Source organism: Neopelma chrysocephalum, unplaced genomic scaffold (genome assembly GCF_003984885.1).
Source record: "Neopelma chrysocephalum unplaced genomic scaffold, ASM398488v2 Primary Assembly neopelma1_97102, whole genome shotgun sequence".
In the NCBI taxonomy this organism is placed as follows: domain Eukaryota; kingdom Metazoa; phylum Chordata; class Aves; order Passeriformes; family Pipridae; genus Neopelma; species Neopelma chrysocephalum.
The window spans coordinates 2808907-2822381 of NW_020925744.1; the positions used below are offsets into that span (position 1 = coordinate 2808907).

At 34.7% G+C, this 13475-nt stretch overlaps 1 protein-coding gene across 4 annotated transcripts in view; it reads right to left on the reverse strand.

Moving 5' to 3' along the window:
- The window catches only part of AP3B1 (adaptor related protein complex 3 subunit beta 1), a 150214-nt gene that overhangs the window by 103243 nt on the left and 33496 nt on the right, over positions 1-13475 (reverse strand). For all 4 annotated transcript variants that reach the window (XM_027671455.1, XM_027671456.1, XM_027671454.1 and 1 more), the window contains one exon: positions 8868-9047. In XM_027671455.1, coding sequence (XP_027527256.1) covers positions 8868-9047 — 180 coding nt within the window. The remainder of the gene's footprint in view (positions 1-8867; positions 9048-13475) is intronic.

Below are 13475 nucleotides of genomic sequence, written 5' to 3' on the forward strand. Positions count from 1 at the left end.
AAGTGATTAAAAACTGAGACCACTAGCATTCCAGGCTAGGAATTGCAAATAGACTCTGTGCATTCCCCATCTACTACGATTTATTCACAGCAGAGGAGTATTTTAGTGTGAAAGAACATGTATTAATTCTTTCTTACATTATTTCAGACATACTGTTTAGGGACATCATAAAGTATTAACAGTTTAAATGAAGAAACTGACAGATAGCAAATTCCATTAGTGTGTTTTTAAAGTCCCTAGGTAAATGAGCTAACACTTAACTGAGATTTTGCTTGAAGTTATATCTAATATGGCATAAAAGTTGAGAATGTTACTTCCATTTAGGAAAGCATTCACACATTATGTGAATGCTACAATTATCTCCAAACAGAGCTTCACACACCCACAGACTGAGTTCAAGTAAACCTTCAATGACATCCGAAGCATGACCTCATTATATCTGCCTACTTTACCAGCCTTAACTCCATCTTGTATTGAAAAACTGATTCAAATATTTGTATTCCTAGGTTAGGTATAACTGAAGTTATAGAGCTTCAATTTCTCTCCCCGGATTCATAAGGAAATACACTCACAGCTTTTTTTTTTAAGGTCTGCAGCAGAATATTTGGCAGGTAAGATTTTAGCTGTCTTCCAGAGCCCTCTATAATATTTCTAAGAATCGTTCTCAAGAGTTTGGATAAGCTAGGTTTTGAAGGTAAGAAGAGTTTTGGGATTATTCACTAGTCAGCAAATCTGACCAAATACCAAAACCACCTTAGCCCACCAAGATCAGTAATCATTTGCTGTATCATGAACAGTATCCTTAAAGAAGGAAAACGGTACATAATGTAAAGAACAGTTTTCTACTTAAAACATTAATATCCGAGGTAGATCTGAAATTTCCATATTGTGTGAGAACATGCCTAAATCCTTCCACATGCTTCACAGATGGGTTTCAGAATACCAAAATGGACCTGTCTTTGATCTATCAGAACAAATCAGTAACTGCTAAAAATCTTTGATACTTAAGCTACACAAAGGAACTAAGACACCTACACAAGCTTGAGAATTCGACTGTGGCAGGTGAAATTTAACATTAAGGCACATTGTTCTTAGCTTAACTTCTAGTATATATAAAATAAAAATCAAATTTCACTTGTAGTTTACTTATAATATTCTCATCTATACAATACCCTGTACGATTCCAGTGCAGATGTACATGTTTATTTCATTCTAAAAAAAGCCCCACAATTTCCCCATACAGTATGAATATGCAAACTCATTTATTACATGAAATACCCTTTAAACTGCTCAATCCAGCCTTAGAGTGGCTTTTAAAAACTCACTTAGCCAATAACATAGATTTAAAATACAAACTCAAAAAGGTAATGAAATAAAAGAATTAGTAAAAAACTAAAAAAAAAAATAAAAATCAAAAAACAACAAACCACAAAAAAACAAACACAAAAAAACAAAAACAACAAACACAAAACATTCTTCAGAAAGCCGATATTCATAAAAGTTTTATACTTACAGCTTTGAGATGAGGATTGCACAGGTGGAAGTTTGGGTTTGAGGTCCACTGAACAATAAATTTTTCCCAATGTATCACAATTACAGTAACATCTGTGCTAAGTAACTTCACAGCAAACTAAGGTGAAAACTGAAGAAGTGTTCATTCTCGTTGCTCTAAGAAGCAGCAATTAAAGTCTTGGACTGGTGTCTAAAAATAGGGTCTAAGACTTAAATATGCTGCAGCCCCAAAAGCCTAATTACTGTCGTAACAAAGTCTTGTGACACTTGCAGCTAAAATTAAAACAATCCATTATGATTTTTGAATCACTTTCATTTATTCAAAACAGTTTCATTCTCCTCAAAATGGAAGTGAGGCATAAAATAACTTTCTTACCACAAAAAAAAAATCTTTCCTTTCAATAGTGTGCGGAAAAGGCACGATAATGACAGTGCAAAGATAAACAGAGATGAAAAGCAAAGAAGAAAAAAACCATGTAGAGCATAAGAAGAGAGGAAGCAAGTACGAGGAAGAACAGAAAGGGATAAATTAGATATTGCAAAATAAAATTCAGAAGGAGCAAAAGTGAAGGGATTAATTAAAGGAAAAGTATACCACTTGCTTCTAGCTAAAAGTTTACCATTTTATTTCTCTCAAGTCCAAAAATTAAAGTGAATTTGGAACTTTTATTCAGATGTTTGGCTAAGTGCTTGAGCTGCTTTTCAGTTTTTTATGATGATTAAGGTTTAACATCAGTTTAAGCATCTGAAGAGGCAGCATAAGCCATCAATATAGCAAGCACATATGAACCAACTGCCAAGCAAGAGTATTCTTCCACAGGGTTGCACAATAAATAAACCATGAAGAAAACCAGCTAATTGTTAGTTACTGGAACCAAAAGAAGGTACTACATGCTCTAGAATTAGTCACCACCTCTCAGGAGTTACAGACAATGTATGGAGGAACAGGGACCTCACAGATCTTCAGCCTGTTCAGAACTGCAACTGCTCACAGTGCTCTTGCTTTTGCAGTGTTTCAAGTATATGCTCTATTACAACAAACCATGTATACTTCTTAAAGCAACTCACTTCCTTCTCTCTGGGAAAAAAATGGATGCTTTTAATAAATTAATACAAAGAGAACATTTCCCATATATGCAAACAGACTCATATCTTTATTTTTAATTTTCATGTAGCTTTAGGATTGTTTACAGCTATCAGAATGTTTATTCAATATTTAAACCATATTTGGACTACAGTCCTAGCTCTAAACGTCAGTTAGGAGACTCAAATTTTCAAAACACAAAATTATCTGAAATCTTTGAAGAATGCTAACTGTACTTGTACTTAGATCGGCAATCTGGAAGGTGGAAATTTGCTATCCTTAACTGACAGTGTGTCCTGCTCATCTAAACATCATCGATGGACACTAAATTCTTCTTTACAGGATTTTTTTCTACCTCATTCTAATGCCTAAGTAGATAAAGGAGCTGAAAGCATCTTAAAACATCCATTGATTAACTTTCAAGTGATATTTTCACACTAACAACTGGTGGTATACTTATTCTCTTATCATCCTTTTATCATAAGGACATGTTGCTACAATTCAGGACTAGGTTACCCCAGTCTTCTTGTCTGGCACTTTTCTAACCATGAACTGGAACAAACTCATGCTTACGCTGTCAAAGAGATGACTGACCCAAATAATTTCTATTTTTTTATATTTACTCTTCCCTGTGGGTCCTTTAGAGATCTGCCATAACCAATCAAGAATTCTACCTGATATTACAAACAGAAGTGTACAGGATCAGATTCAGGAGTCTAAAACTTTCTCAGAGCAGAGGTCTGACCTCCTACAGGTCTTTCTCAAACAGTGGAAAAATTAACAAAGGTTTACTTTTGTAAAGGAGCTAAGGAAGCTGATTTTGCAACTCTTCTAAATATCCAGAGAAAATCCTGGTACAACAATGAAAAGACCACACAAGTTGCTACACAGAGAGTAATACCTCAAAGAAAGGTGACCAGAACAGAACTCATGAGTACTCTGGCATCCAGGAAGGCCTCAAAATAATCTAACACAGCATTCATTTCATATTGCTTACACAGTTTTCTATGAGTAAGTAGCACTCAAGTGGCCAAAATTAAAGCCAGAAACTGTGGTGGCTCATGGGGATCTGCAACATCTGATATTTAAACTAAAAATTGCTAGCAGTTAGACAGTTAATATTTAGATTTCTATAAAAATATTTCCATTTCCTTCCAATTAATTTTCACCTCTGTAAGTCAATGATTTAGACAGAGATAAAAACAATTTTAACAACTTATTTGTAACAGATAGCTAGACTATCTCTTATCCTATATATAAATAATAAAAAGAACTTCACCTAGAGTCAAGAAGGCAAGACTACAGCACCGGATGGACTACATGGAAACTGCTGGTCAAATCTGCAGGAAAGCCAGGAGTTGCTTTCTTAACTTGAGTAGATGCGGATGTCCTAAAAAACTTGCCTACACAGACACTATTCACTGCTGCTATTCCACTGCTAGTCTGTCATTGGACCAACAGAAACCACAGCAATATACTTTGCTGCAAAGATACATGGCATTTTATCTACAGACTGTACTTCTCCTATGCCAGCAGTTAAGTGTCTAGAAGCCACAAAGCAAAGCAAATCAGGAAATTAATATGCCTGAAATTCAACACTCTCTTCAGTTTTTCTTCTGCTGGATTAACTCCTTTATCCAGACTTCCTTAAAAACACTATCCCTAACACAAGGGAAGAGAGGGGGAAGATGGAGTAACGGTAGAAAACCAACAATGCTCCCTTTCAGTGACAGAAGAGGCTATTATACAGTGATCATGAAAATAGTCTTAGATTATACTCAATTACATAATGACCATAAAGTTTTGCTTAGAATTACAAGTAATCAACTTCTCACAACCAACTTGAGGTAATTTTTTGTTATAAATCTATGTGTTAAGATATTCTCATCTTATTAGGAAAAAAACCCCTATAATTAACCATAGGAAGAAACAAAACTGCTGTGACAGTAGAATAGCTAGCCGGTCCATTTTATGACCCAAATGCTTCACTAAATATCTTCAAATAAGTGCCTCTGATATTAAACACTAACCCCACTTCATGCATATCTAAAAGAACCTGGGCAGGGAGTACCGTGCTCTCACAAAAAGGGAGCAGTAACTGAATCCATACTGCCCTGATTCAGACTGAGGATTCTAATAGGTGCATTAAGAACGGAAGAAATAAGTAGCATAACACATAACTTCATTGCAAACTAGTTTTCCCAAATTTAATCTTTTGTTTGTATCAGCCAAATCAGAGTTAAGTAAATCTACTGATGTATGTGGTTTTCTTGTGTCTAAAGAGGACAGCTTAGTGGAAGCTGAAGGTGAGATGACTGCTTTTGATCTCTGGGAAAGAAAGTTCTCTGGCCTCACAATCTTTTAGGGCAGTGGTAAAAATAAAATAGAATAATCAGTGAAACTATCAAAGAAACTTCACTGAGGTCTACAATGGACTGTAGATGATAATGTCAGTTCAGTAATACATAACGTACCATGATTAACTTTATCCTAAAAGATTGAATGCTTTTCTGAATATTTCTTAATTATGTAACTATGTCTCCATATTCATCTTCCTATTGTGGGAGAGCGTAATAAAACTTCTAGATCCTCTACTGAGAGTTAGAGAACAAAAGAAGGGAAAGGTATATTCAGGCTGATTCATTATTAAATGAATGATATACATACAAAATATTTTTAAAATATTTCAGCTTGTTTCATTTTTACTACTTTATCTGGGTAACCTAGTTAATAGGAGGCTATTACCCCGAATACACCTTTCCATTCTGTTCTGAGCCTCTCAGCAGAGGATTTAGAAGTTTTATTAAGCTCTCCTGCAGTAAACCAGAAGAACTGATTCAGGATGCTCATTACACTGTTAACAAGTTCTACAACAGTTAAGGATAGACAGTATTTCCTATGTGCTGTGCTTGAAGTTTTATTCTTCACAACTTCAATGTGCACCCCAACACGGGGAACAACAACAAAAAATATTTAAAGCAGTATTAGACACTGCTGAGCTGACTTAAGTAGCCATTAGACACATTCCTTATTCTTTTAGACTATTTTCTTCAGGCTGAATTCCTCCTTCCCTCCCTCCCGCCTTAGTAGTTATTCTTAGCAAATTCTGAGCACTTTAAATTGAGGAATACTTCTATAACTAATCCTAAAAATGTAAGCTTCTCATAAGTCCTTATCAGCAACTTTGAAGCCCATGACCAATATGAATTCACCATTTTTTCCAATCTTAATTGAACACCAAGAGAGTTTATTTATGTAATGTTCAATTGTCTGAAATGAAGCTGAGCAGCCCTGAGAGACTGTTTTTTTGCAAGACTACACTTCCCAGCTCCATTTTGCTCTATACAAAGACCGTCAGCTGTTTTTAAAAGACACCCCTCCCAGATGGGACATGTGCTTGGTGGTAAATTTACGCACCAGGACAGCTGAAGCAGCCACTATCTCCTGCAATCCTCATCTTGCAGAAACAGGGATGGCTGAACAGCCCAAAAATCGGTTTCTGAGCTGCTAGACTGCAACTCAATGTATTCACTGAAACCAACAACAACTTTAGAATAAGCTGCAAGCTGTTATGGTTCAGGAGATGTTTGCAAACAACTTGGCAGTCCCAACAACTTCTGCAACAAGAGCAGGGCAAAATATTTATGCTGGAATTCATCACAGTTTTGTCTGCTACCACACACGCTGTTTCCCAACAAACTTGAAATTGTTTTTGCTGGTTCTAGTCCCAAGCATGTATTCGGAATATGAGTGCCATGTTCTCATCTCAGTTAACACATGTTAAAGCTGAATACAATTCATATAGAGAAAAAGGTTATTCTGAAACTGTATTCACATGTAACTACTTTAAAAAACATCCTCCAAGTACTTTAAAACAAATAGCATAAACCAAGGATATTCTTTCTCACAGCATTTACAACTGGAATTAAAAATTATACCCTTCAAAGAAGCTAAAAATAGGAATATTCATAGTTAATGGGTAATTTGATTAAAGTTTTGCAACAACTTTAAGCATATAGCTTAAAAAAAGATCTTTCTCCACAACTGGTAAGTATTCCAAATTTTTCTTTAGATGTCTAAATGCCAAAGAAATGAATTCAAAACATTACAACATTACTCGCTAGGAATTAGCTCAATTTGAACAAAAGCAACATATGTTTCTGAAAAAGTAAGGCAAATTTTCCTGAATAACAATGCAAATATGCATTTTAGCAGCCTTGAATTTATTAATCTGATAGGTTTAATTTCCATTTTCCTGTATCAGCTTTATTTATAAAGTGTCGTGCCCTATAAATATGCTGTTATTTTCTATAGTCAAGCACCCTCTTAACAAATCTTCTCATTAATATGTAAATTTAAAGTCAATCGGTCTTCTCCCTGACAGTGCCATGAATTCCTAGTGCACTGTATAATCGGCTTTGACTTGGCATCCACCATTTATCATCAAAGATGTCAGTTAGAAAAACTATGGAAAATGCACTGCAATTGATATGACTGCAATCTACTTTGTCAACACTTAATTGTTCCTCAAATCATACATTTACATATAAACAGCCTAAATACTGATCCATAATGATGCAAATAAACTAAATTAAAAATCTCTTCTACTGCACAAGATGGCCCGTTGTATGATGAGTTCATTTAAGAACCTATTGACAAAGGCACGCATTTCAACTAGCACCACAAAAAAAAAAAATCTGTTAATTTAACTCCTGAGTAGGTAGACAAACTAAATTTTACAGTGAAAAAAGTACATTAGAGCCTTAAAGAAGGAAAATTTCATTAAGACCTCCAACCTCTCAGTCCAAGATAGGAGTTCATCCTCCTCTTCTAACCTTCCTTTGGCCAGTTACAGACTAAAACTGGCTGAAACAAATTGTGGAACTGTAGCTTTAGGCAAAGCAGATTAACAATTTTGATTCTTTCTAAATGTCAGAGGGAAGAACAAAAGTTGCCTTCTTCCAATAAGCAACATGTAATAAACACTCTGCCTCAAGGACATCAGGAAAACATATAACCTAAATCTCTCATAATCTAAAAATACTTTCCTTACTTTAAGCAATTTTCTGGAAAAATGTGTTCTTATAAACAATGTCATTTTCATCAGAAACAAAAAAGAGTGTTTCAGAATCTAACTGGTAGTGCAGAAGTATGATTCGACTTCAAACATTTTTGTTGTTTGTTATAATCCCTGCTTATTTAAGAAGTGAATACAACTGTAAACTAAATCAGGCTGAAATTAACTGTTTGTCCAAATACAACTCCTTATGATTATTTTCACATAAATTATACATATATTAACACAGAATGCCACGGCATTTCAGTCTTGATTCCCAGGCAAATGGTATTAAATGACAGTTTGAATTAATTCAGTGATAGCTGGTGTCATTCCCTATTCCAATGCTGAAAAAAGAAACCTTTAAAAATTGTTAATATGCTAATTGCAAACCACAATAATCTGCACTGAAATGTACATCTTTAAACATGAATGGTTTTCAAATTAAATGGTAAAACTTAACATTAGTAATATCCCCAAGCCTGTAATAAACGCAAACAACCAGAACTATGGAGCAATTTTATACAGTTCTTTCCAGAAGTACTCTGTCTTTTAATTTAAATTGTTAACCAGAGTTAAATCCCTATTGAAACAATAGCATCAATTTCTTGAGCTGTGCCCTTTTTAGTTGTAAGAAGTGACAGGATTTGTATTTTGAATATCTCCTTTTATAAATGCTAAAGAGTATACTCATATTCACATCGTTAAAATGAAAATACAACGGTTTTTGTATTTCACATTTCAAATACTTATATTCAAGTCTCCGCACAGTGCCTCAGCACATTAGCAAAGCCTAGACAAGTAAGGTCCTGTTTCTCATCCTGTAATACTGAGTATTCATATCTAAAATGCAAGTAGATTCTACCCAGTGTCAGGACAGAATGACAAAACTTTCTTGTTCTCACTCACGTAAAAGCGAAGAGACACGTTGGCTCAAAGAACCACAGAAAAAGGGGTCGCTCTGCTTGCCCATGGGATGTGCCATGGGTAAAGCAGAAAAGCCTGGGTAAAAGCTTGGAAGGAGAATTCTCATGCTCTGAAGAAGGGTGGATGATTTGCGTTAGTGAAGTCGTAGAGAGCTAAGACTCACATATTTGATTGGTATTTTTATTAAAGTCCCCATAGAAATGCATCTTAAAAGACTAAGTATATCCAACAAAGGAAACAATTCAGAATGTAGGCTCACAATACTATTTTTAAAAGTCACAAGCTTACCTTCCATGGGCTTACAAACTGTGTGCGTGCATATCGAGTTAACATGTGGATTATAACAACTTGACCCCACTCTTCCACATCAACCAACAAGTTGCAGAGCTTTCGGTAGTTCTTGTGAATCAGATCTATTCTATCTGGACACACTTCCTCAAATGCCATCACAACACTCCCAGCTACCAGCTAGAAAACAAAATATAAAGCAGAAGGTCAGTACTCCCTCTACAGTTCATCCACAATTGACAATCAGAATTAATACCAGCAATTCTCAGCAATGTTGAATTATTTCTATTCAGCAAAAACAAACAAAACAACAACAATAAAAAATAAGTCCACAGAAATGGAATCTTACTCAAAATAGAATTGGGGTAAGATTATTAGAACAGAGAAAACACTTGCTGTTTCTATTACACACATAAATCTTACTTCCCAGCCCTGAAGACAGTGCAACGTAGGCATAATTTATTTTTTTTTTCAGTTTTAGCTTCCAAATAAATTATCAGAGAACTTGCAATTAACTCAGAAGTAACAGGAAACAACAAGAAGTAAAACACAGCAATATGCCCAATAACATTTATTGGGATTCTCTTATCAACACTGGCCTGATCAAAAGAAAAGAGGAGCTGGGGCAAGTTCCCTGGCATTACCAGAATCCAAAATTCTCTCTCAATACGTAAAAATTAACTGTCATAGGAAATTTTATATTTAGTTTCATGAATACACTCTGCAACAAAAAAAGGCACAAAAATCAGTAATACAATTAAGAGATATATTAATACCTTTCCTCAAAGAACACAAACACAATTTCTGCATGTTGTTCAGCACTTCCCTACCAACTACAAAATTGCAGGAATGGATCATTTATGCCCTGTCATGTTCTCACACAATCTTTTGCCTCCATAAGAAATAAATCTTTATTTACACACAAAGATTCTCATGCTGACTATGATTGTAAAATAGCTTTGTTTTTATGAGAAAATTAAATAGATGATCAACATGCTAAAACCTTGGGGATTACTGAAACCTTCTGCCAGGGTATTTTCTTTTAAAATAAAGGAATGAAACACATATTGGAATTCCAGTTAAAATTCTGCCAGCAGGTTAATCAAACTGTGAGAAAAGCTCAAAAGCTGACCATGCCTTATAAGGGCATATCATTGTGTGCCTGGAACTACTATTCTCTCTTCTAATTGCTTTAATTAAGATTTGCTTTGTGTCAGAGTACATGTTAAGTCAAATAACTAAAATGATGAGATTTTATATGAAGCAGCTGATATGTATGCAGTTAGCATGCATGCAGTATAGCCTTCTGGCAGCAAATTAATGTCATATTCTATCTGAGCACTAGGGATCTGCATTTCAACCTCTAAAATTTCCCCAATGACTTAAAGTAAGCAATTAAATAGAAGTGCAGTTTATTGAAATGGTACTTTTTGAGAAATATTAAATACAATGATATTCATATGTTACATTTTTCTCCCTGCATTTGGCTGACATGTGGTTTATTAGTATGCACCCAACATTACAATTGAAAGAAAACAGCTCAGAATATAGTCTTGCTATTATGCTAAACCAGTCTCAGGCTCTGTGGGGATTTTATGAATTACCAATAAGAATAAACGTGAAGTTGCATTTATTGTCTCCAGCCTCATCCACATACTGGTACCTGCTGGTCCCAGCAAGTATGCAACTCATTCCAGGGAGCAAAATTTGATTATTTGATACAGCTAAATACATTTTACATTTAAAATAATTTGCTATTTTTTGCTGTATCACAAAAACCAAAGCTCTTTTTTATATGCTGTTGTACTAAACTTTCTTCACAACGACGTGCTGCAGTAAGCTATTCTGTAATTAAAAACTGCTTACATAGGGATTCAAAACTCAGCAGAAGGCAGTGGTTAATCCCAGGCAAATCACTATCAGTCCTGAGTAGGTATTCAATTAGGCCATAGAAGCTGACTATGGAAGACTGAAAAGGTGGGAAATCTCTTTATCAGGATGCAGAACTCTGAACTGCAGTTGAGGCCAACTTGCAGAGGACAGTGTGATAGACCTGGAGCTTTAGAAGAAAGGGATGATATTTTTGGACCACACAGAGAGACTTTTTGTAGGTCCCATCTCAGGGACGAGGGAGACTGACACACAGATCAGTTTATGACTACAGGAATAGTCGCAATCTAATATTTAAAAATACCCTTTTAGGTTCATACAGATGTCCTTCGTGGTATCATGGTAATCGTGGAGTGGATATGCTTGCCTTTTACTGCTAGTAAGCCCGTACACACATTTTGCTGTATTTCTCCTTCATTTGGATATGATTTAGTTTGAAAGCTGACATAAAATACATATAACGCTAGCTCAGATCATTTAAAACTGAAAATATATCCTATGAACACTTCTGGCTTTTTAAAAGCTCAGTTACTGTGAGTAAAACACAATAATTTAATGCAAAGAAAGAGTCAAACTGAAATACAAGAATTCTAAATAATTACTTATTTCAAGTCACATCAGTCACCCATTCAAGTTTACAATGAGAATGTTGTCAGTTGTGAAAACTGACAAAGATATTAAAAGATATTAAAAGTTATTAATAAAAAATTGAACATATGCTATGAAATGCAAGAGGAGCACTGTATAAACAAGCATTTTATTCCTGTGGCAAGTCACTAGATTTACAAGTTAATACAGGAATTGCCATTCATTCATGACACTATTTAAGATCATGCCTCTCTCCCCGCTTCTAAAATTAGGCTTTTCATTCAAAAGGGGGGAAAAAAAATTAAGAATGTGACAGATTGAAAATGCACTGGTGACAAGAAGATTTCTCTGAGAAGACTTCTTAATGCTTTCTTAATAAGAGATTATTTTCTAGTTGACACTCTTTCCCCTATAGTTTGATCCTACTATATATCTAAACATCAGTGGAACAGCTAATAATCTTGTTTATTAAATGCTCAACATTCCATAAAAATATTTAGAATTAAAACAAAATGATTCAATCAGAATATAAAACCAAAAAATATAGGTTTCTAAAAAACAGTCAGTTAATTTCCATCTCACTGTGTCAATAGTAGCTTTTTGTATAAGGAGAAAATATAAATCACTCCAACAAAACTAGCAATGAGCTCATCAAATTCAAATACTGCTTTCCATTTATGTATTTTTTATATTAAAGCAATAAACATGGTTCATTTGTCTTTCACTGGATGCCACATTTTTCTGTGCTGTTGCTATGAACTTCAGCCATTAGCTGTGCTCCAAGGTAAACTATATGAACCATCAACAAAAGTGACATCCAATCTATGGAGTTCATATTTTCTCCAGATTATCTATGCTAGTTGACAAGTTGGTAATGAAAAAAATCACACTAAGCAAATGGTTCCTCTAATAACAATAAATTTTCTATAAAATTATGAAGGGTACAAAATGTTTCCTTGCATCTATTTTGTCATGAATTCTAATTAATGCTGCAAAAACCTGAGAGTGCTGGGTCATCACAAGAAGTGCATCGAGGTTTGATTGATAATACAGTGCAAGTTGGCCCATGCTGCCAAGATTCTTCTCCTTTAAATTAATGGCCACCCCACCCGCCCTAATCATACAGCCCAAATGATATTCCCCTTCTTATTTCAATTTTCTGGAGGCAAGGAAACTGGAAAAGATCAGTCATTTATCTTCTAATAGCTGGATAATATATCTATCACAATAAAACATCTGCATGAACTCAGTAATTTTTTTCCACAAAAGTGAAGCATTTACCAACATTAAATCAATAAGTTAAGAAAACATTGTTTTACACTACACATTTGGGTTCTAAACTAAAATATTACATTATTAACTGAAGCCTACTGTTAAAAAGAAGAGAGCCCAGCTTTCTTTCCCCATTATCCCTAAATATACTGCTTTAGATTAAAAGATCAAGACCTTCATCACAAAGCCATCACCAGTTCCTAGGATCATCTTTTAATCAAAGGAATCTCACTTGGAAAGAATCTGCACTTCATCTAGTAACCACACAGTCTGCAAAAGAAAGCTAAATACTCATCTATTTACATAAGGTCTTTTCAAGCCCCAGAGTTAATACTAAGTTGTATCTGTTATAAAGTAAATTATCACACCAGAACAGAATAATAAATTGCTTATAACAGAGGTATATAGCCAAACAAAATAAAATCAGATCAAAGCTACAGATGGAAACCTGAAATAAATTTGGGCATTTTTAATACATCCATCATCCATACAACTACATTCTAACTACAGCTCTACATTCTGCCTTTTATCTTTAGATGCAGTTTTTGATACACTTTGGGATATTTTAATTTGGATGGAGGAATGTAACTCACAAGTTCTTTTTGCTTTACAGGTTTGGATAACAGACATGATTCCTTTTCAATACCAACATGGATTTTTCTTTTAAACGTTTCTTTTAACTGCTGTAACTCAGATATCATCAATGAACTTGATTTTTATTGTTGTTTATACAATCAGAGCAGCGCAGGCTGTTAACTACAGTCCCTCACAGTATGCCAAAAGCAACTTAAGCAGCAAATCTTGCCTTAAATCCTATACATCAAAAGCTAGATTATCAGGCTTGGTAAGTGAATGGAA